Here is a 24,955-nt window from a genome sequence, read left to right as displayed (position 1 = left end):
AACCATTATAAAACTTGACTGAAGTAATGATGGCTACAGCTTGTACTGTTCCACATTCTTACCCTTGTGTTGTCCAGATTGCACATGGATTTGATGGCCTGAATATTCCACAAGTTCTTCCCCTCAGCTGATGTGAACACCAGTCTAGAGTAACTGTCACCTGCAAGAAAAGAGGTTTACTTAGGGGGAAAACAATCTTTTCTGCATTAATAAAAGTTGGGAAAATATGAGACAGAAATAAAGACAATTAAAGCATCTGGCTGACACACACCTCATGGAAACTGAAACAAGCCTTTACTAATATAAATGCACAACATATGCAGCTAACCCTTGTCCTTATATGGGTGAAATACCAATATTTTTTCAGTTACTTTTCACTTTAATTCCAAGAATCATTTTGTTCGGTTGTGCAGGACTTTTCGTGTCCTCTTTATCCATAATCAGGTCTAAAGTTAAACTGGTGTAATTCCTCAGTTCTCTCCAATCTGTTTTCAAAATCTTACCTGGCACATCACAGAAGAATTCTTTACTGAAGTCCCACTCTGCTTGTCGTTTCTCTCTGTCAAAGTGGTCCTCGGGCCATCTGGGCTCTTGGTGACTACAAAACAATAGAAAACAATAAATAACTGTCTACATGTCTTATATTTTATTACATCAGCCACAAAAGAACGGTTATAAAAAAAGGAAAAAAATGATGGGAACAGAAATGAACAAACCATATCAATGGTCTTTAGTTGACTGGCCAATTAAAATAAATAATTGTACCGAATTGTTTCCTGAGAGTTGGATACTGCTACTTAATGGACCCTTAATGAGCGACTAATGTAAAGTTGGCAGCAAATCTTTAGAAGAATGTTGGAACAAATTTTAGACAAATCATTATAATTGGTAAAATATTTTTTTTTTTAAAAGCTTGAGAAGAAAATACCCCCTGGAAGAGGAAAAAGGGATCCAAACCCAGAAAGAACCAAGACAAAGGCAGTCAGTTGCGTGATTTCATAAATCACTAAATGGTGAACAGACATGTTGCTGTGTTTGAGACGACAAAGTCAGCTTGAATCAAAATGAAGGACGCAGATCTGAAGCTCGGTGATGAAATAAGCTGCAGTAATTGCTGCTCAAGCCTGCAAAATCAAGTGAAGGGCTCCCTTGCTGTGGGATACTGGTGCCATTATTATAATAATCATAATAGTGGTTCTGATTGAGCAAGGGGCTGAGGGGGGGCGACGTGCAGACAAGTCTTTGGAGTGTGTGCGTGTATTGTGTGCGATTACGGTTCAGACAGGCCTTCTTTCTCTGTGTATGGTTTGTTTTTCTTTTTTTAGTCGCCACATCCTCTGTAGGAAGACGGAAGGCAGCGTAATCAGGTGGCTGTCAGGGAGAGACTGAGGGGTTGACAGACGGAGGGGATGAGGCAGGGAAGCTTGCTGACAGCAGCAGAGGCCTCTCGTACTCCGTGCGCGCATAAGCACACAATTACATCTGCAGACAGACACGTGGAACGAGACAAGAGAGAGAGGAAGACAAAGACGGCCACAGACGCTGCTGCGAAAGAAAGACAAGAGACGAACGCAGACGGGAAGATACGGGCTGCAGCTGAAAGGATCTATTTTCTAATCGGCGGAGTGGAGATGCAATTTTTAGAAATCTGACTAAGAGGGGTGTCAGCTCACTGCAATGTCAGTGTCATTCATCAAGAGTACTGCATCTATTGATACAAGTAGAAAAAAAAAATAACATTTGAAAGTGAGCAGAAAGGCATGTGGAGTGAAAGCAGTCAGACAAACATGCAAAGGCCTGCTCTTGATTAGAGAACAGACTCCCGCTGACAGGAGACAGAAGATGACCTTGTGGATGGACAAATCTCTACTTGGCTCCCCTTTTCTTTCAGGAGAGGATTCAGACTTTTCAGCACGTCTGTTAGCAGTATCCTTCAACTCCTCTGTTTCCCCTCCATACCCCCTCCCCCTCCCTCCCTCTCATCACTACCTCAATACCCACCTCTGGCTCCCATCCCCCTCCTTCAACCCTTCAGTGAGAGAAGCTAAATTTGTGCTGGCATAGAGAGAGGCTACATTTTAACAACCATACAAGAAAATCTGCCAAAGTTGTGGTTTTTGTTAGTAGCCCTGTCAATGTGTAAATAGCTTAACAACAAATTAACAAGCTTTTTTTGTACTATGAGTAGTTCCATCAAGTATTTGAATTCAAAATAATCAATGAAAGTGCAAAGTTACTGTGAAATCTCATTTGTTATTTGTGGCCTCACTTCAAAAACTAGACAGACAAACCCCAATTCTGCTGTCTAAATTGTAAACTATTGTTCCTGAAGGTTGCGTTTTTCTGTTTTTATTGGAGAAATAATGTTATAATTATCTTTCAGAGACTTAAAATGAAACTTCTGTAGAATCTAATCTCTCCGGATCATGACGGGAAGCTTTCCCACGCACCTTCTCCTGAGATGCTGCAGTACTTTAAGCTCATTGTCCGTGATTTGTTTTTTTGTTAAGCAACTGTACATCACAGTACACATTCAGAACTGGCTCCAGGACTCAACAACTGCCTGGTAAAACGTCTTTAACGCTTTCAAAAAACAATGTTAAGAAAGTAGAATGTGCAGACAGTGTGAGACAGGTGTGTGTGTGTGTGTGTGAAGTTACTTTTTGGCCTGCTCGTCAGCATATTTGAAGGGGTAGTTGGCCAGCGTGGCTTTGTAGCCCGTGTTCTTCACCATGTTGTTCCATGTGACCAGCCGCTGGCCGATGGCTGTTCCCCGGGGCTCGAAACCCTTTTGAAGAGAAAGAAAGCAACGGAAAGTGAAAGTTATGAAATTTACTGCTTTCAGGATACAAAGTTATGATTTAAAATGACGCAAATGGACAATTTTAGTCGTCATGCCGTAGCTGTCCGTTCGACTTGAAAGTAACATGCTTACTCACGGGAGAAAACGTCATAAATTACATTGAAACGCTGCGCTGCTCGAGTTTGCTTGTTCCACCCAATGTGAGCTAATCAAAGCGTAGCGGGGAGGCAGTCAAACATATGTGCAACTGGATCGCTTTCAAAGTGTGCTGGGTTTTCAACATTACTCCGTTCACATAAAAAGAACCACACCTACACTGTATTCCAGGAAATCCAAATGGAACAGATGCTGTTCCTTAATACTAGTTGACCCTGTGAGACGTTTGCTACTCTTCTCATAAAACATCATGCACAAGGACACTTATGTTTTTAAAAAGCTTCTGGGCTAAAGCCATTTAGTTCTCCTTGTTGACTCCACAGATCCTCAGTGATTCAGATGTGGGATTAGCCTGGTTATTTGGATACTTTGTGTTGAAGGAGGGTTGATATAATAATCTATGAGCATTGAGCTGAGCATTACTCACCAACAGTGGATCAGAGAAATCGGGCAGGTCAGGTACCAGGATGCCAACCAGGGCACACACGACGATGAGCACTGTGCACACGCCCAGCACCACCACTGGCCAATCAGCTATCAGCTCGGCATAGCTGCAAACAAAGGAGACTTAAATTAGTGAACAAATACAACGAGATCTGTGACCACAGCTTACTCAGACCTTCAGTACTGTATCAACCTCTCTCATAAGGTAAGTAAAATACATATTGTATACTATATGCAGTCAAAAATATATGTTGAGTCATTCAAGACACAATGGAAAATATACAATCTAGTCTACTTGAGCTTGTTTTGGAATATGACATTTGCTTAATTAGCATCAATGTTAGTAGGCATCTCAGGTTTTGCACTCATGATTTTGCCCCTCAAACCTCTCTGAAAGCCATGAAAAAGCTTGGATTGGGTTTGAGACGGCAGTTTAGTGCAGTGTAACTGGGAGATGTGGAGATTTCAAACCGCTGGTTAACAGAGACCAGGTACAGAGAGAGAGAGAGACACAACTCCCATCGATAACTCTGATGACTCACTACTGAGGAATGACGGCTCCACGGGAGCAGTGATGGATGGATGACAGATATAAAGGGAGGAGGTAGAGAAGGAGGAGGAGGAGGAGGAGTAGGAGGAGAGCTTTGCAATCCAGAACATCAACAAAGGAGAAACGGTTTTTGGCAGGTCTTACCTTTTAGGGAATCGAAAGGGCCGTGCAGGGCTGAAAAACAAAAAGAGGGAGATAAATCATGTTTACATTTTGAAGTCAAAGCAACATCCAATCGAAAACAGATTTGCCGAGACTTCGGAGCGAGAGCGGACATCTTTTCTTCATGATCCGCTGTCTTTTCTTTTTCCAGCGGGAGCACACACCTTCGGTACTGGACCACTGGAAACATTAAAACTGACATGGCTGTCAGAATCACTTTCCAGTGATCTTAGCATAATACTCTTTGCTCCGTTTTCAAATCCCTTTCAGATGTGTCTGACAACTTCACCAGTGTTTCCAATATACAATGTGCCACACACAGGCAACGTAGGACATCAGAAACAAACGTTTATTCTACAGATTGACATGAAACTGAAAATTCCTGCCTGGCTCAACCTGATCCTGAAGGATTCGACTCAAACCGAACCTGAAGGGAATAAAGCTGACAGTCGGCTTGAACCCAAATAAAACTTCAAATGTTCAGTAATAACTGTAAAACAACATTTTTGAATCTGATCCCATGAAGATACTTGAGAAATTACACTACAAGCTGACATAAACCTCTTGGATTACGGCTGTACAATCACACATTATTTTCTTACGTATCCTATCCTGTAATCAGGCGTCTTGATACTGAGGGATTTAACTCCAACACACACACACACACACACGAAAAAATACAGAAGCATTTGAAGACTTCAGCTGCTCAGGATCTATCTGGACTTCTCGTCAGCTCCTCCTGGGAGCGGTTGGGGAGCGTCCGGTATGCCGGGAGAAGCAAACGCCCCGGGTGGAGGGGAAGAGGAGGAAGTGGGAGAATCAGATATGGCCACCTGATCACAGCAGGGCTGCAGGAGATAAGTGAAATGGACTAAAGGGGTTTGGAGGAGATGGGAACTAGCATATGTGGAAGGAATGCAGAGGGAAGACAAGAGTTAACATCACATCTTGTGATGCGATGTTAAATCTGGACCTGGAAGGGGTTTGGTGTCCTTCTTAAGACATGTTAATTTATTGAGATTTGGCCTAATAAAAGTGTCTTATTACGCACACTGAAGCTAATTGAAGGTGGTTTCTAATAGCTGGGGGTTTTAACGTTGATAAGGCAGAGGAGAGGGTTGAGTAAAGGAGGCTCAGGACTGTGACGTCTTCATTAATAAAAACCCGGATGACTCCCCCCTTCTGACAGAAGATAGAGGGAGCAGATGGGCACCTCCTTGGATTAAATTTTCAGACAAACCAAGTCAAAAAAGACTTTTGTAAAGACAAATGATCCGCTTTAAAAGCCTTAACTAAAAGCTAAAAGCATTTTAAATACATTTCATTGCATTGCTGACTATTCACATCACTACTGCAAAGAATGTGGCCTTCATTTACCCCCCCCCCCCCCGAATGGCACACCGAGGAACAGGAAGTGAGCTACCGAGGTCGTCTTCTGCTGCAGCCAATCGGGTCATTAGCACGCAGGACGTTTACGCTGTGATTGAAGCAATCTGGCCGCAGGAGCCAGAGAGGTAGCCGTCGTATTTTTGCCTATTTTGACGTCAAAGTAAAATCTGCGGGAATGTTATAATTAGTGGTAATGAGAAGCACAAATGAACTGGAGCTATTGGTGAGGGATTTTACTCCATGGGGGCGGGTTGTAGGAAGGCAGTAAATCCCTTTTTTGAGTTAACTGGACACATTAATATGACAGCCAGATGTCAAGTGGCACAGCTTTAAAGCATGGAAACAAACAGGGCATTGTTTTTTTTTTTTTTGCTTTTGATATGCAAATAATATATTTCCTCAATAAAAATTAAAACATCAGAATCAGTTTTTGGTATTTTAACTTTGGGAGTCTTGCCCATTCTCTCATACATTAAATTATTCATAGTAATGCAAATAACCTGAGTTCTTCCTAAGGTGGACTTTCCTTTCAACTTACAAAGTGACCTTTAACCTGGTTTAAACTAACAATACCTAATGAAAACCACATTTCCCCTGCCCTTCTTTGAACTACAAGCCAAGGGAGAACTCTGTATTGCAAATGTAATTCTTTTCACTGTGTCTCTGTCTCTCTCTCTCTCTCTTGGCTTTCCATGTATGGCCTCGAACTGCAGACCTCAGGACAGAGATATGGCCCCCGAAACAGAGGAGCCGCGTTATTGGAAATAGTTGGAATGGATTCATAAAAGCGCTTTAAGGCATATCTATTTGTCTGCTAAAGGTCTGTTTTGAATTTTTTGGTCCGCAAGCACTCCAATACGAATCCGTTTCAGCAGATTGGAAAGACGACGTGCAGCATACCTGAGCCGGGCCGTTTGGCGCCGGACTTCAAAATGACAAAAGCGAGATAGATCGAAAATCCATCAGGAGCGATAATTTATACCGTTCACAGAAAATTCAGGTGACATTTTCTGTAGCTTCTGAAACAAAGCACCGTCACACCTTACGCGCATGAAAATAAAGGAAGGAGGCGAAGAAACAGCTGGGAGGGGAGGTGGGACGGCCGACGATTAGTAACAGAGGCTCTAAATTCTGCAGGATGACAACCGGCCCCCGTTGGGTTTCCTCCCTGACTCTCTGATCACTTCAACTCATGACGGCTGTAAAGCAAACTTAAAACTCTCTCTCTCTCCGTCTCCATCCAACTTTCTACCTCCTCACTCTCTCTCTTTTTCCTTTCTTCCTCTGGCTTCTGCCACCTCTTTTATTTTCTTTCCCTCTCCCCCCCCGGCCCTGAGTAACCTTTCAGTGTTATTCTATTTACCAGAGGGAGAGTGTTTCTGGATCACTGGGCTAATTAATAAGGTAAACACAGACCGCCAGCCGCTCACTCAGCACTGTGCTGACAGAGGAGAGAAACAGAGAAGCAGTTGGGTGCTGAGTGTGTGTGTGTGCGTGTGTGTGCGTGAGGGTGAGCGGGTGTGTGTCTGTTTTGTGATTTTGGGCTGTCCGAGATGAAAGTCGACAACTGAGAGAGAGAAATGTCTTTGGGGCGACGACCCAAAACCGTGGACCTAAACCGCACAACAGCGGTCGACGTAGCGCTTGAAACTAAGGTGTCGTCTCGTCTGAAGTGTTTATATCGATTCCGATTGGCTACGTTTGAAGGCGGGGTGAAAAACAAGTGGCATGACGCGATATTTTGTACAAATGCACAAATTGTTTCTCCTTTAAGGCATTCATGGTGTTGCATTGAGTTCAAGCTCATATCCTGCAAAGCTTTTCACCTGTCGGATGATTTTCAGTTTCGGAAAGTTACAAAAGTTGTTGACGAAGTCCACCAATTCTTGGAAAGGTGTTCTTTGCATGCTGTTAAACTATCTGACAAGCGTTTTGTTTGAAGCATACTGAGCCCTTTAGCAACTTAAAACAAACTGTATCAACTGTATTCTGACAGTGTTAGAAATGGGTTTATTGTAAGTTTGTAATTCTGCCAAAGAAAAAAAAACACAAAAAGAAAAAAAAAAATCAAAAAGTTGAAGCAGTGATATGCAATAAAACTGCGTACGGGTATCTGTGTTTATATAGTAAACCAAGCTACATGCATTATTTGTATGTAGAAAATGTCCATCTCATTGGGTTTATATTCAGATTTTTACTATACATATGAAAAATTCTGTAAAGTTTTATACATTTTCCAAGTTCAATATTGTGGAATCTCTGATTTTAATTCACAAAATTCAAAGTTTGTGATGCGAGTAAATGTGACTGTACATACCTGCGTATGAGTGTGTATGTGTGCCGCGGGGTTGAAGGTGAGGGTTCGGAGGCGGGGGGTGGGGGGGGGGTGGGGGGGGGGGTGGGGGCTAACTGTCAACAGACGGGCGGGTAAATATTTCATGAACAAGGACTTCAAGTCGGAGCAAGAGCAATTAGTGTCAGCCGTCAGACTGCTCGGTCCGCCTCGCCCTGATTAGTGCCTCGCTGGAACGCTGCACACAATTAGAGGCTGGACCTAGCCATGAAATAGGCCGAGGCTACCAGCGCTCCCATCTGAATGACATCATGAGACTTAGGCTAGTGCACTGTGCCTAATAAGTAGTGAGTATATTTATACAAAGACTATTATAAATAAAAGCATAAAGCTGAGAGGGGTATTAACAGTCCTTAAAGTGAGCTTATGTGTATACGGTAGGATGACATTAATGAGACTGTAAACATTAAATGGGCCTACAGGGGGGGAAGGAAATAAAACTACATCAGTGTCAATGCTTTGTGAAGTAGAAACAGTTCAATAAATAATTGTAATGTTTGAATGAGAACTGTTAAGTAGCCTATATTTGTATACAGACAATAAAGACCTTTTAAGTAGTAAAAAATAAGTGAGTTTTGTCAAACAAAAAGGCCTGAAAATGAATTAGCAGAGCAGTGTTTGTGCAAACAAGTCATAAAATCCAGCACAGAAAATAGCTTCACAGCTTTAACTCAATAGAAATAAGAGAAATACCAAACAAGACTGTCAGGAGAAGTGCTATAAAGCAAACACTGTGTATGGAAATGTTTCCAAAATGTTCTCAAATATGCTTTCTCTGACTGGCAAAAGAAATATAAAACATCATATTTCAGAGAAAACCAAATCTAAAGGGCGACGTTGCATAAAAAAAGCAGCAATCAGTGTTGATAATAAGTTACAGGAAACCCTGCGTGTTCGGAGGTACGTTAGCTTCAGCGCTCACACGGTGTGATTCACAGGGCATCGTGTTTCTAACAGGCCTCCAATAAACACTGGAACAGGCCTGTGCTTTTTAAACACAAAGTTTAAATTGAGGTCAGCTGAGGACACTCTCTTCTCATTATCACATGAGTGAAACAGATCCAGAGACGTGGGACATGTCAACCGCAAGAAAGTGTAGTAAAGTGTAATAACTGCTGCTTTCTGGAAGTTTTCTTACACTTGTGCTTGTATCCACATGTGTTTTTTTAAATGTTTTATTTAATTTGAGCCATGTCATGTCCATAATGTGAAGTCATAAACCACAAGCTACTATACAATCCCTCAAGGAAACTGCGATTTTGCGATTGCATTAATTAATACAAATTCAAGAAATCTCTGCAATATTTGTGGCTAAATGCAACTTTTCTGCATGAAACGGTCAAACAGACCGCTTGTGATTTGGACCAGTTGACGCATTTTGTTGTGGTAACTTGTGTCATCGCAGCGCGTTCAGGTGGAAGACGGATCTCACCTGCCGACAATAATGATGTCATAGACCGAGCAAAACAATTCACAAATGTTCCCAGATGAGGTTTTCATTCAGTTAGTCAGAAGAATTCAAGTTGATGTTGTTCAGACAGCAGAGATGGACCTCAAGCATAAAAACGAGGAAATGAAACATTTTTATGGATTTTTTGAATAAAATAGATTCATTTTAATGGTGTTATTAATTGATGTTATTTGTTCAGGTGAAAGTTTATTTAATAAAGGCTCATAAATGGAACTCAATTAGAGTATTTTCTTTTTTATATAACTTTGAGTTCTCATGTTCAGAAAATACATTTCAAAATTAACACTGAAACATAGTTTCTTTAACATTCAGTATGTTTTTTATTGAAGGAAGTGATTTCATATGACTCTTCATTGGTGGTAGTTTTTTTTAAAAATGACATTATTTTCCTTTGTTTGCAATTTTACTGCAAAAAGAGCACAAGCGTTGCAAACTGTGTCACAATCTTTCAGAAAAATCACTGCAAAAATCAATCATTTTCAAATGCAATAACAAAAAAAAAAACTGCAAAATCCTGGAAGGACTGGCTAGATATGTTTTCATATCAAAATGTATATGTATGTCTATAGTGGTATATTGAAATCAAAGCAAATGAATCACCTTTAACGACACCTTTAGCTATTCAACTACAACTATTTTACCAATTATTTTACAGTGTATATTATATTATTATTATTATCTTTGTTCTGCTGCGGTGGAAATCAATGTGTGTCTATGGTTTTTTTTTTTTTTTTTTGGATGACTGCATCCACTGGCGAATGTGGCCTTCTTTGGCTGCACCTGCCATTCCCCGAAATTCTCGGGAGGTGAAATACAGGCACGTACGAATTCCAGACATACAGGCTGGATTTCAGCTCCGTAGCCAATAGTTACAAGCTGTCAGTCAGTGTGACGTCTTTATTACGGCTGTTCCTCACCTCATCTTTATGAGTTTGAGCTCAAAGACCCAAACCGTGCACAGGCAAGTGTGTGGAGCAGCTGGTGCAGAAACCTTCTGATAGATGTGCAAATAACTAGATTATTTTGGATCCTGTGCTAGCTATAGCCATTTATATGATTAGTACTTTATATCAAAAAGAAAAAGACAGTCCGTAAGTGGTGGGGAATGCCAGCAGTAATCTACGTTCCAGACGAATGAATATGCCAGAAAACCTTCTTAACCTGCCAACCTTACACTGCATGGTTGAGCACGACTATAAGCGAGACAACTTTAAAGTGGGTTTGTGTGGTCTGAGAGAGCAGCGGCCTTTTCTAGAAGACCCTAAAGATCCTTCAGCGTTCCCTCCATAGAGCGCTGCTTTCTAAAAAAAACGAGCGTGACAGACGCAAAGACCTGCACCGCAACAACAATAGAGCGACTTGGAAGTGTCTCATCCGCAGTGAATTCCCCTCTTTCAAGCCGAGACACCTTATTAAAACAAGATGAGTCACTTAGCTATCGTTTTACAAAAAAAAAAAAAAAAAAAAGGTTTGTGTAAACTAAGAGTTTCACCCTGCATTAAAAAGCAAGAATGCATGTCTCGGCAAAGGCGTCACTTCTCACGAAAGAGACGATTTACCTACTGATGTTTCTGCTGACTGACGGTATGTATATTAATACATAATAGCAGAAGACATCTACATGTGATAAACACTATGTAGAGAATGTAAAACTGTGCTGCCAATACAAACTACATCTAAATTAAATGTCAGTACTTTGACGTCATTGTTTCATTTGAAATCCAGCGTATTGGAGCCAAAATAATGATAAACACGTCTCTGTTCTAACGCTAAACTCCAACCCGTCCTCCATCCTCTGCTGACATATGATCGAATAAGCGAGTCTGGTTCTGGGCCACCATTTGGTCTTCTTCTTCTTCTCGAGGCCTGCTTTTGATGTTCGGTATAATTTTTTTTCCACAGAGTTTTGGGGTTTTGGAGCAGCTTTGTGATATACAGACACCTGGTGTAGCTAACAGTTCCTCCAGCCTCATTTATCAATTGTAATTTTAAACAAAGATCAACTGTATCTCCTGCAAAGGAAATGGAACAAAGACGATATTAGTTGGTACTATGACCAAGATGATTTTGGGAAACCTGGCTCCAGTTGAGGCCCTTAGGCCAGGAGCCTTAATGATGATGGCTGAGTCAAAACCTGTCCTCCCCACTCTCTCAAAGAGAGACTGTATGTGTGTGTATGTGTGTGTGTGTCTATTGGGAAGGGAGAGTGCTGGGGGTGGAGGGGGGGGATCTGGAAAATTCCAAGTCAAGGTTCACAAAGTGCAGGAGAGGAAATAAAAGCACAGAAAAAAAAAGTGGTACACAAGAAACTTGCTGTTTTTCCTCAACAGGAGTCGTTTCCTGGTTCTGTTAGTTTCAAGCAAACATCAACTTGAAGTGGGAAAATCTACACAGATGCATTACATACAGTACATGCATATACTATATATATTCCATTAGGAACAAACATCAGTCATTTAGATACTTTGCAAACAAAATATGAAGTTCTACTATCTAAAATCATGTCATGACAAATATTAAACCTGTTGCATATACTATACCTGCATTCTAGTGAAATATAATAATAATAAACTTTATTTATAAAGCACTTTTCATATATAAAATGCAGCTCAAAATGCTTTACAGGAGAAAAAAATCAAAGACGCAGGTATTAAAAAGAAGTCATGAGAGGCAATTCTATAAATAGAAAAGAGCAATAAAAATAAAACAATAAAAAAAAAGCATAAAACAGGTATAAAAGAAGTATCAAATTAAAAACAGTGATGTTAAAAAAAAAAAGAAAAGAAAAGTAAGATCATAAAAATAGGTCTCGGGCTGTTTCTTAAAACTATCAACAGAAGTTGCTGCAGAAGTTTGTGGTGGGAGTTTGTTCCAAACCTTTAGTGGATAAAAACAGAAAGCTGCCTCACCGCACTTTTTATAGTTCATTTTTGGAAACATTTAGCGAGGCTGCACTAACATGACCTAAGTGGACGGTTTGGAACGTACTCGGATAAACAATCAGAAATGTACGAAGGTGCTGAACCATCGAGAGGCTTATAAACAAGTAAGGGAGTTTTTAAAAAAATCAACCCTCAGCGACACAGACGATGTAATGATGCTAAAACTGGAGTAATGTCATCGTTTTTTGTCCTGGTTCTTGTTAAAAAAATCTCTATGAGCTCGAGCCTATCAATGGTTTTTTTTCTCTTCAGTAATCCTGAATAAAGTGCGTTACAAAATCCAGGCGAGAAAAAAAAAAAAAAAAAGCATGACTCATCTTTTTGGCATCCTCCAGTGTAAAAGCAGTGTCTAACTCAATATTTCTTAGGTGATAAAAGGCAAAAGTCTTTGTACAGCAAAATAAATCTTTTATTGAACTACCTGGACACTCAAACATCTGGTGATTCCCACACCCCACTTTAAAAACCAGTCGTTCACTGACTGACTGTTGCACTCGCTAATTGATTTTAATGTGGCGGGGCTGGTCGGGTTATTTTAGTCTGCTGAGCGGCACTTTGACATACAGTGTGTTTTGTATATAAAGCTTCAAGATTACATCAACGGTAAACAATTACTATCACTGTCAAGAAGGTTCAACCAGTAAATAAACCGTTTATTTCACTAGTCGTTAAACCTCAAACAGATCAGAGATAATAAAGCGCTACGAACCAAAACACATTTTGCCGCAGCTTGGACACATGTAGTAGTTTATCCCCCTCCAAAAGTGCGATGATAATCTTAGCCAGCCAGCCAGCCAGCCAGCAGCAGCAAGCCATCATTATCCAGCTGAGGCCAGACTAGCTGCTCAGCCGGCTTATGAGAAGTTATGACAACGTCGTGCTTACATCAGGCTTTGATCAAGCTTTATGGGACAGAATGGGCCTTTGATCTGGGATAGCTATCTTTATGGGCTTTGCTTCATACTCAGGAACTATACCGTAAGACTGAGGGGTTACAGAGAGAGAGATGAAAATGGAGAGTTAGGTGTGAAAGAGGAAAACACAGTTGAGAATACAAAGTAAAGGGAAAAGGAAGGGGGAACGGCATTTAAAATCTAAAGAAGGAAAGCTTCATAGACAAAAAAAAAAACAGAAGTGTCACACACTGAGTCATCTGCTTTATTTCCACTCTCCCTCCTTCAGTTTTCTGCTTCTATCTCATGACCTTCATCAGCTAATATTTGTAACAGGCTAAAAAAAAAAGTGTAGCAGTCACAGAGTTATCATCCTCAAGAATAGTTTGCTGCTACAGCCGGCCCCCTCTCCTCATCATACAAAAACCTTCAAGGTTAACGGTATCCTGTAGGGTTTTTTGACCACTAACAGCACTATGAAACAATGTTTGTATGAGTGTGTCATTGCTTTGTTTTTAACCACAAGCTCAAGCATGCATCAACCGCATTACACATCCCTGCTGTCAGTTCCACACTATTCCTCTGATTGACGACTGCTAGCTAGCAAACATGAATGTAAACAATGCAGGATTTTAAAATATCTTTAAAGCAGCTTTGCAAATGTTTTATAAAGGAAGGAAACACATTTAATATGTTTATTGGGCCTCAAAGATACACACAACGAGTTTTGGTGTGAAAAACTGAATGATAAAAAAAAAAATGTAAAAACTCGACAGGGTACCTTTAATGTTTGTTGTAAAATGTACACTACTGGTGGAGATTAAAAACAATCATGACACAAACCGTTTCCCTCAGGTTGAATGTTTAATTATTTAATTATTTGATGTATTTAACATAAATTACTTAGAAATTTGCAAACTACCCAAACAACTTTTTCCAAATGCATATTCATATGCTCATGCAGTAAAAAGGCACATAGCCCAATACATAAAGAATCAGTTTAACAAGGCAGACCAGCCAGGAAAGAAAGCACCTGTAGATGACATTACAGCAGCCCATGAGATTGATGAGATTGCTGTGTCTTGCTGTCATAACGGCTTCTTTTTGCCATTGTCCCTCAGACCAAACTCATACTGTGAGTTGAGCTGATATTACTCAATAACAGGAAACGGCCCTTTGTGCACAAAAACTCAAAGATAGTCTTTGTTGACCTTCTTCAGAAGAAATCAATCTCAAATAAGAGTTTTAATATATGAAGGGAAAGCAACCACTTATAATCACACATGATCGTTCTGTTCCTTAAAAAACAAACCCGGCAAAATCATATCATGTATATCTTGGTTTTGTAGTGCGCTTGCGTCACACGTTTATCCCGGGCTAACCTCGTAGCTCCATGTGTTCTCTTGCAGTACAGAGGATCAGGCATGCAGGATGTCAGTAAATCTCCCCCATCCATCACTGAGCCTTCACACACATGCCCCCCGGAGCTACAAAACATACACGTACATACACGGACACTCTTTTCAGATGCCATCGTCTCATTGTAGTTGAGGTTAACAACATGTAACTCGGGCTATTAAGTGGATATTTTTCTGTGTATAAAAAGCTAGAAACAACAGAAGAAAAGAAGCCTTCAAGGCTTTTAAAAAAGACCCAGATTGCTAGTTTGTCTCCTTGCAAATTAACTGTGAAGGTAAAAGAGGCCCGCAGGGTCACATATCATCACCGTTTTACAACCGGCAGAGGTGTCTCTTTGACAAAAAGAAGACCAACACCACCAACTCCCTTATATCCTTCTTTTGTACTTTAATAGGATCTTAATTTCACTTTAACAGAATAAAAAAAACTACCCTTAGCTCATGTTTTTATTGCAATTCTCTCTTCTTTCATTCTACTGCGTCACTCATTGCAATTTGTTCTTGAGGATAAACTCTGCCTAAAATGTTGGGAGTGAAAGTATTTTTAATTGTCAAAGCCGGTGATGAACACTTCCTCCCAGAGGGAAGAAAAGCTGCTTCTGTTTGTCCTGCGTAGAGAGGTATGCACGAGATGAAAACACACCGTTCAACACGCTGCAAACTTTCAGCGCTTGAGGGGCTTTAAAATAGTGTGAGAGTTTGTTTATGTGCACTGCATTTCTTAAAAGATAGGGAGCTTCACTCGCAGTGTCCTCCTTAACCGTGCCTGCATGTTTGTGTGTTTATCGGTTCATAAGAAGCATCTGTAATTTGTGTGCCCCTAAAGATCTCACATGTGCACACACACACACAGATACAAACACACACACGCTTAGACGACTCTTTCTAGTGGTGAAACAAAGTGTGTCTCATGTGGCTTGTTGTGGTCTTAGAGAACATGCAGCGCTTGAGCCCTTTACTGCTTCGCCGTTAAGAGAAGAGTGTGTCAGGAACCGACCGATGTCGATGCATTTTGTCTTATATTTATTAAGTCCTATATTCAGTGCTTATTTTTTAAGCTTTTATTTAAATTTCTAGCTTCAAACGCAACAGAATAAGGCAGATTGCTGCTTACTTTATTCCAAAAAAACACTTAAAATGTATAAAACGTTTGCAAAATCATTCAACTTGCACTTAAAAGAAGTGAAAATGTCTCTGTATCACTAGCCAAACCTTAAATAAGACTTGATGACTCAAATGTACTAACTTAAAAAGAAAAATGCAGATTTTTCAGCGAGCCCAGTACATATAAAAAAAAAAAAAAAAAGGCAGAACCACATCCTCACAGGTCTGTTGTGGAAAGAGAGAAGAGAGGCGACATAGATCATCAAAAAAAAGCACCAGAAGGCCTTATTTGAACCAGACGATTGAGAGAGCAGCCAGTAACGCCCCGCCGCAAAGCCCTTGCAAACAGTTGTTATTCTGATAATGCGCAAAGCCTTGTCAAGCTGACACCCTGAAATACAGAGCGCACAGATCATTTTCAGACAAACACTTGCCGGTCGAGGCTTGCAGCTGTCTTTGACGGAGAGAGAGCGAAAGAGAGACGGAGGAGAAAAAAAAAAAGGGTAAGGACAAAAAGAAAGAATAGAAGACATAAAGCAAAAGGGTTTTTTTTTTTGGCAAAACCTGCAAAGAAATAACAGCAAAGGCCTTGTGTTGCTCATGAAGGTCAGGAGACTCAACGCTGCAAACACATACGGTCCGCCGAAACCCATCCAACTGATAAAAAGTTGCTAAATTACACAAGATAAACTGCTCCGTGCTTCGGAGCTGTCATGTTTTCATACAGTTTTCCCCGTGTGTCATAGCAACCGAACCACCTGCCTCCTACAAATACTACAAAATTCAAACTTGCTGGAGATAATAAAAGCTGACCTTTCCTCAGAAAGGAGTGTGTGAGAGAGAGACAGGAATTCTCTGCTATCTGACAAGGCATGAATCTAAACCTAACTCGCGGTTGCCATAAACAACAGGAGCTCTTGCGAGAGGTATTGGTGAAGAGGATAGAAACGTGTAGCTCCAGGAGAGCAGAGTGTGAGCTGGAGAGGGGGAGGGGGAGGGAGGGGTGGGGGGGAGTAGGGTTAAATACTCGACGTGACCCCCGGATGGTTCGGTGTCAGTGATCTCTTTTGGTTGGGGAGGGGTGGGGGGGGGGTGGGGGGGGGTTGTCGGTGCAGGTAGAAGCAGGTTAGCTGTAACTCTTGTTGTGCCCTGAAGCTACACATAATCTGCGTTTAGTTTATTCTCTCTCCTTACACGGTTCACATTCTGGACCGCGTCCGCCATAAGTGTCCACTTGAAGCCACGGAGTAAAGTCTTGAAACTGTAGCCGTGGTCTAAGTGTGCATACTTAACTCCAGATTAACACTTCTGGATTGCATGCTCGGGGATTTGGCTGTGACTGGCTGTCTTCCAAAAAAAAGTTGAAACTTCCAAGCATAGACTAAAAAAAAAAAAAAACTTATTTTCATGTTTATAGGCCGGTGTTGGGTACCAGAATTTAACAATAACTTCTGTTATCTCACCAACCACCCCCGGCTTTTTAACACACCTGCCCAGATGTAGGTCATACGATCAAATTTTACAGATATTCACTGGTAAACCAACAGCCACAGTAGTAGAGAAACGGGGTCCAGCCGTTTCCTCCCGGTGCTGTGGCTTAAAGGCTTTCACCTGAAGCCTTTAAAAACCTGCTGGCACACACGGCGCTGACCCGGGCCAAACAGCTGACATCCCAAGGACACGCCGTTTCCGTCCGATCTTAAATAATACACATAAAAACGGCTGTGAGAGATAATCTTACAGCACGATCGCAGACGTGCTCCTGATGTTTTTAACAGACTCGCCGAGACAGATAAACGACGGATGGCTGAATCTGCTGGGTTTTTTTTTTTTTAGCCGTGCTACAGAACTGCTGAGTTGCACCTTGTTGCCCCCCCCCCCCCCCCCCGTTCTGACGTTTTGGTTTGTTTCATATGAGGGATAAAGACCCCGAAGGCTTTTTGATCATGCTCGAAATAGAAGTATTAGGAAACAAAAGTATGGACTAATCTTGGTAAATGGATTAATGTTTTGTGAAGCTGAGAACAGGGGGCATAAAAAATCCCCCCTGTTGTGAAACGCACATAAAAAAAAAAAGGTCTCCCCAAAGAGCTAATGTTACGACTTATCGGGGTGTGTGTGTGTGTGTGTGTGTGTGAGAGAGAGAGAGAGAGAGAGAGTGTGAGACGTAAAGTGTGCTGTGATCATACGTGTAATCCCTCGGCTAATCTGGCAGATCACAGCCTCGAGGCAGATCAAACTGATATCTGACACCGTCTTGTCTGACTCTGTACCCTCAAATTATGGAGGTATTAGGAATATAACTTTACATCCGTGTGTGCGAGTGTGTGTGCAAGTGTGTGTGTGTGTGTGTGTGTGTGTTTAACTATTTAACTACAGCCAAACTCTAGCAGACCTCAACGGGGGTGAAAAGGTAGACGAGGTCTGAAGGGTTTTTTGTTAACATCTTGGTTCAGGGCAAAACTACACAACTGAGACAGGTATATTGTTTCCTACCTCTAATCTCACCATCACACACACACACACACACTGAACACACCACTGTACAGGAAAAGGGGGCGGGGGGGAGGGGGGGGGGGAGTTGAGGATCCAGTCATCCAGTCTTGGAGTGAACCCAGCCCCTGTAATTCAAACCTGTCATCGCTGAACAAGAGGGACCTGTTTGGTAAATAAGAGAGTGGTTCAACATTAGAGACGCGTACGTCCCACGCCACATCTGCTCTCCATTCTGATGTGGAACTAGAGACGGAGGAGGGAGGGGACAGCGAGAGAGAGAGAGAGAGAGAGAGGGAGGGAGGGAGAGAGGGAGGGAGGGAGGGAAATGAAGAAAGAAAGAGAGTGTTAATAGAGTGAGAGAAGAAAAAAAAAATGAAAGTAATGGAGAGCGGGGAGGAGGAAAAACCACAGATGCTGTCGAATGCATCTAAATGCCTGTGCAACACAATCCTGTTGTGCCTCTTTCTGCCCACCCAGAGTTTAATGTGTGCGCACCAGGCCTGGTGCATGTACCCGCTGCGGCTACGCAAACCTCATCTTTCAACGCCACCCACAACGTCCCCCTTTCAAAATGAAAGTTATGAGAGGAGGAGGGAGGAGGGGGGGGGGGATCAAACTTAATTCGAGTAAGGAAAATTCCATGTTGAGAGGTAAGAAGAAATAAAGTCTCATGCAAATCAGATTCCCCTCGTCGAGCTGCTACCATAAAAAAAGGAGCTGACATGAGTAAATAATTACATCTGCAAGGTTTTCACCCCCCCCCCCCCCCCCCCCATGCCTCCCCCCCTTCTCTGTGGAGATGGTAAATATAGGATTATGCAAATGATTATGCAAGGCATTAAATGGTTCCAGTTTCAAAAGCGGTGGAAGGTCTGTGGTTTTTGGAGTAAAAGGGAAATAACCAACTCACTAAATATGGATCACTTGAGGGAAGAGAGAGGAGTTTGCCAACAAATGAGTTCAATGCTAACATTCTGCCGGGACTGGAGGAGGCATGGTCGCCACGTGTGTGTGTGTGTGTGTGTGTGTGTGTGTGTGTGTGTGTGTGTATATATATGTGAGCTCGCATGCAGGTTTTCACTTAATTTGAGGAAAAACTTGCAGCAGTCCTCTCTCATCTGGAGGATAAACTTTGTTTTGGCTGTTTTAATCCCAACAGCCAGGAGGGTCTAACCGAACACAAGCCATAAATAATTTTTAAGAAATTTCACTAAACTCTACAAACAGCGCCAACATTTCTATTTGAACTGACGCTTAAACACCAGCGTCTGCCCACGATGTCAACTATAGGTCAAACCCTGAGCTACCGTATGTCATGGATCTGCTTCAGATCTCCACGTACGGTACACACAGGCTTAACATGTTTGCAGGTCAAAGTGAGAGATCCATTCATTTGAGGACTATAAAGGGTTAAGGGGGAACAGATCCACTAATCGTTGCACTGTAGAGACACCACACATGCTAAAGTGGACAAAAAAAAATGATTGGGCTTGAGGGGACATTTCAGTCCTTTCACAACATGTGGTTTCCAACTGATACAAGGGATACGCCAACATTTTTATGGTGTGAATAAAAACAAAGTTTAGAGCGTTAGCTTCGCTCTTTTCACGACCTAATGGCTCACTGTAGTTATAGACTATCAAACTGGCCGTACTACAGTAATTTGTTTCCTTGTTTGTGGCAATATCTCTGGTGATAAACAGTTTTCTGTGTGCTCTTTTTTTGCACCACATCTGCCGTAGATGACTTTCCATTCAAACTGAATGGTGTTTTTAGAGTGAGACAGTGAATTTTGGTAGGAAAACATATGGTGAAGATTTGGTAGGAAAACATATGGTCCTCAAAGATAGGTATGGAAACAATATTGTAATAGTGTCTGAGCAGAAACTCAGGTCTCATATTAGGACCAGTTTTGGAAACTTGTATTGTTACCTTTAAGCCTTTAAGCACAAAACCCATCCCTTCTTTTTTTTATTTTTACTAGGAAAGCCTATTTATACAAAAGCCTTCCTCAAATAGCTTTAAGTGAAATCATTAAGTCGAGTCATGTTACTAATTTATACGCCAAAATCACAAATTTGCCTCAAAGCGCTAAAGGGTCATCACTGTGTTACGTTAGTCAATGTCAGCTGCAAACATTCATTTGTTGTTCTTCCGACATGCTGGTGTGACCCTTTGTATCCCGTCGGTGGTGACGTTGTGTGACAAGCCTCTATTTGGGAAAACTGCTGGTAAAATAAGCCTCCCGAAATATTACCCATGAATCACGGACCCTAACAGCCGTAACCCGCCTCTGACTGCATTCCAGGCCTAACGTGATCCCTAAACATGGATGTGACATGTTATTAAGCATGGGGGCACAAAGAGGAGGCTTATAGGGGGGGGACCGGAGGACTATGAGAGACCCTCTGTTGCCTAAACTAAAGGATATGCTTGCGGTCAATAAACATGCAGTCATGCAACAGATTTGTATGCTTGGTTCACACAAATGCAAAACTCAAATACTTATAAATATGCCTCAAGTTTTATAACGCCAACCATCACTCAGCAGGACTTTACTTGAACATTTATGATCAATGACCACAATGCTAAACCACAGAACACCATATTTGGCAAACGGTTACTGACTAATGCTTTTGAATAAACCGATATCTAATCTATTAAGGAAAACCGAGACATACCTGATGACAGGTGCATGCGGCTGACTCTGGAGGCGCTCCTGCCAGCGCTGGTGAGGGTGGTGATGGAGACAGAGAGGGGAGGAAGGGTGAGGAGCGTGGGGATAAGGGTTAGAGTATGTGCAGGCGGAGAGGCAGCAAGGGCAGGACGGAGGGGTCCCGGGATGGGGGACGGAGCCGGGCCCGGGGCCCGTGCCCGGATTCCGGAAGAACGGGCACTCCTGTTGTCCGCAGGGGCAGCAGAGGGTGGAGTGGAAGTGACAGTTCTGGCAGCAGAGCAGCGGGGGCTGGAGAGGAGAGGAGGAGGAGGAGGACGGCGATGACAGGGAGAGGGTGGAGGCAAGGTGGCGTTTGGCCAGCCTTTGGGAGTCTGTGACGGCGGGGGAGGAGGAGGAGGAGGGGGGGGAGGCGGCGGCGGCGGAGGAGGAGGAGGAGGAGGAGGACGGGGGAAGGTTCCTCAGGGAGCCGTTCTGTTTGACCACTCCGCCGTTTTGGCTGGGTCTGTTCGCTCTCTGGACGACATGCGATCTCTGCTGCGCTTTAGACGCCGCGTCCTTAGCTATGAGCTCTTGGTCTCCGTCTGCTGGGGGGCAGTCGCCGCTAGAGGCAGCTGTGAGAGGGTCCTGGCCGTTGCTGACCGGCGTACTGGTGTTCGAAGGGGCGTTCCCGCTGGCGCTGAGAGGATGGTGCCCTCCATTGCTGAGGGCCAGAGGGTCGCCGCTTGCGTCGCTCAGGGCCATGGTCCTCTCCCAGTGGGCCTGGCAGGGACACTGTCACTCCGCTGGGAGGAAAGAAGAGAACAGAGGGAAGGAGGAAGATTAAGCTTTGTTTAACTTAAAATAACATCTCAAGGAGGGAGGCTTTAAGAGCACAAAAGCTTAAATGCTACTATTAATCAATGTGATACCGTTCCTTCTCCACTTTAATTTATCTTGTCAGAACTCTTTTTTTGAAGGATTTCTTCATTAGGTTCCATCAATAATGAACATTTGACTTGTTACAAATCAGTTTTTGAACCATAAAGCACAAACTCATCACCTTTCTGACTTTCATATTAAAGAATAGTTCAAAATTTGAGGGGGAAGTTAGATGAGAAGATCGATATCAACTGCCTGTTTGTTAAATATGACGCTACAGCCAAGAGGCATTTAGCTTCTCTTAGCTTAAAGACTGAAAACAGAAGGAAACAGCTACCTACTGTACTCATCTAAATCTCAACAAAAACTGCATATAAGCATATTTCCCAAAATGCATCATTGCAATTTTGATATCACGTGAGCTATTGTTTCAGATTAGTGTCTGTTAGTCTTCAGGAAGGGAAGCATTGATGGGAATAAATGAGCATTCATTCAGCGATCGGACAAACAGCTCCTCAATACCGAATACTGACACAGAACTTTTGTTTATCAGAGGATCTTAATGGATGTGCCTTAATGGATGTGCTTGAGACATAAAAGAAAATAATGGAAGGAATGCTGAGTGTGTGTGTTTCATCTGGTATCTTAGTAAAAATAAACAACTGAGATTCAATCTAATACAACAGGGTTCACTCTCTTGGAAACCCAAAACAACTACTCCTCAGAAATTGAGCAGAAGAGCTTTTTTTCCATTCACAATGAGCGGCGCCAAGTGAGGGCAAAGGAGGACGCAGACTGTCGGAGGAGGGCTGAAAACTGTTACTACTCAGCGAAAAGAACGTAGGAAACACACTAATGACATTAGAGGAGGCAAAAACAGTGGCCTTTTTAACCTCTCAGAAGTAGCATTTTCAACTTTTGATTTGTCAACACATAAATTTGAATTTAATATTTGATGAGCAGTGTCCAGCTAATGTGACACTTTATGTGAGCTTTAATGAGGCTGCATCAACAGTCTGTGCAGCTGTGTGACTTTCAGCAGAGGCTAGCTGCAGCTAAAAACCCCTTTCTGATCCCTTTTCTTGTCAGCTTATTGCAATCTTTAACTTGTTATGCTAACATTTACTGTACTTTAAAGTTGTAACATACATGCAAACCAATGCAGACACTCTTGCAGAATAAAGAAATACAGAAAAATGAAGTCAGAAAGAGGGAGGAGGTTTTATTTGACGGTTAAAACTGAATCACCGCTGAAATATTCGGGGCATACAAATCTTTCTGTCTTCTCTCTGGAGTCACAACAGTCGTATTAAATAGAGGGGCCGTTTCAGATCAATACGATTTACAGAGCATGAACAAGACCGGCATGAATGAATTGGCAGTGTTTGTATGGATTACAAAGCGAGAGGATACTCCTGCATTAGGAGGCTGAAAAAAAAAAAAAAAAAAAAAACGAGTTCCAACAGAGTGAGAAAAAACAGAAGGTTCACGTTATGCTACAGTTTCAGCCCCTATGCTTCGGCTTCAATTACAAAAATACTCACAGGAGACCGCGACGTGAAAATGTGATTCTGTGGGCTATTTTAGCATAGCAGGGAGAGAGAGAGAGAAAAAAAAAAAAAAGTGTGTCTGTGGCTTTGTGCCATGATATGCTTGACACACTTCAAAAGGAGCTGAGTTGTGTTTCGCAGGTAACGCGGGGTCGAAGTGGGCCGTGTTGTTGGAACGGAGCCCAAACTACAGCCCTATGGTGGAAAGAAAACCCATGACATGAGCCAGGATGAAATAATCATACTACAAGGCATGTGTGTGTGTGTGTGTGTGTGTGTGTGTGTGTAAAAAATACTGACATGTGGCCTAAAGTGTCTAACATGCCTCAAAGTTTCTGGCCAAATACAGCAGTGAAGCAGCAGCAGCTCTCTGCCTCTAAAAGCAGAAGCAGGATTCAACAGTGTCAATCACTACGCACAAGACTTGGGATCACATTTCAGCTTTAAAGCTACTCTGATAATAATTACAATTGCAGATACTAATCATTATTACCATTACTAATAGACTAATATGTAACATGATGAAAGCATATAACTAAAACAACTATACAACTGTTTGAGGGGTCACTGATGGTAAAAATGGTTTATGATATTCTGTGACATTCAACACTGATTAAAACAAAATAGCATAAAAAGACAAGCAAGCCACAGGGTTTCTGCCAGAGAAGTTGTTTTGGGGGGGGAGGGGGCTCAAATGGGGGGCTAACCCATTAGAGCTGGATGACAAGCAAGACACAGGAATTTGGTTTTGGGTCTTGAGGAAGTTGTAGCATTTATTCACTGACAAATAGCTTAAACTGTACACACACTGCACTGTTCACAGCTATACTGCTAACACACAACCTACGCACTTAAAAATGCAATTTAAAAAAAACAAAAAAAAAAACCCTGATGCTTGGGGCCAGGCAGGCTGCCAGGCTTGCAATACCTTGGCAGAAACCCTAAATCCCCCCTCCAACTCCACCAAAACCCATGTATTTGGTTTGGTTCTTTGCACTTAGTATTAAACCACAAAAATCATAAAAAAAGTATTAAAAAATCAGTTTGGAAGCATGTTAGGATGTAAAATAAAATCAGGTCCAGATGAAAATAAAACAAAACCGAGTATCAGCCATCACATTCGAGTCCAGTTAAGACATCTACGAAGGCTCCCCCAGTCCTTCTTCTCTGGAGTACAGTAGGATGTTAATTCATTGAACCGGTATCTTTGTGAGGAAGGGGAGGGTCAGATTTCCAGTTTTCTAAAAATGCATTTTTTTTCCAGCTGTACTGGCAAGTCAAATGAAGTGCTTGACAGAGTTATTTGTTTTCAGTGGGTTCAAGTCTCCCAGGATCCACACTTTAAGATCCTGTGGAATATTCTTTTTTTTTTAATATATTTTCTGAGGTAGTTTTAGTGATATATTTCCCAAAACTCTGCAATCATTTGAGCAAAAACAGATCACCCTACTCCCTAACCGCTAACCCTAACCTAGCTTAACAGGTGTATAGCATGTTCTGTGCAAGATGTTGAATTGAATTAGTCTGTGCTTAGTGGAGATTAAAAACGTTTGAGCTTGCTCCAAAAGTGTGTGCCAGTCAGCGTCATTACATGAGCAATTTAGATCCCATTTGAGTTTTCCAAGAGGTCTTTCATATTCAGGACAATTATTGTTGAGAACATTGTAAATAGCTGACGTTAGACCTCTG

At 42.0% G+C, this 24,955-nt stretch overlaps 1 protein-coding gene across 4 annotated transcripts in view; it reads right to left on the bottom strand.

The window, feature by feature from the left end:
* Positions 1–24,955, bottom strand: part of disp1 (dispatched homolog 1 (Drosophila)) — a 92,593-nt gene that overhangs the window by 4,738 nt on the left and 62,900 nt on the right. For all 4 annotated transcript variants that reach the window (XM_044376782.1, XM_044376781.1, XM_044376783.1 and 1 more), the window contains 6 exons: positions 20,863–21,640; positions 4,098–4,127; positions 3,387–3,510; positions 2,661–2,788; positions 504–598; positions 63–160 (listed from right to left, as the gene is read on the bottom strand). In XM_044376782.1, coding sequence (XP_044232717.1) covers positions 63–160; positions 504–598; positions 2,661–2,788; positions 3,387–3,510; positions 4,098–4,127; positions 20,863–21,599 — 1,212 coding nt within the window. In that variant the 5' untranslated portion in view covers positions 21,600–21,640. The remainder of the gene's footprint in view (positions 1–62; positions 161–503; positions 599–2,660; positions 2,789–3,386; positions 3,511–4,097; positions 4,128–20,862; positions 21,641–24,955) is intronic.

This window comes from Thunnus albacares, chromosome 16, assembly GCF_914725855.1.
Source record: "Thunnus albacares chromosome 16, fThuAlb1.1, whole genome shotgun sequence".
Classification (NCBI taxonomy): domain Eukaryota; kingdom Metazoa; phylum Chordata; class Actinopteri; order Scombriformes; family Scombridae; genus Thunnus; species Thunnus albacares.
Note: the sequence above shows the minus strand (reverse complement) of the source record. Positions and strands in the feature narration are given on the sequence as shown.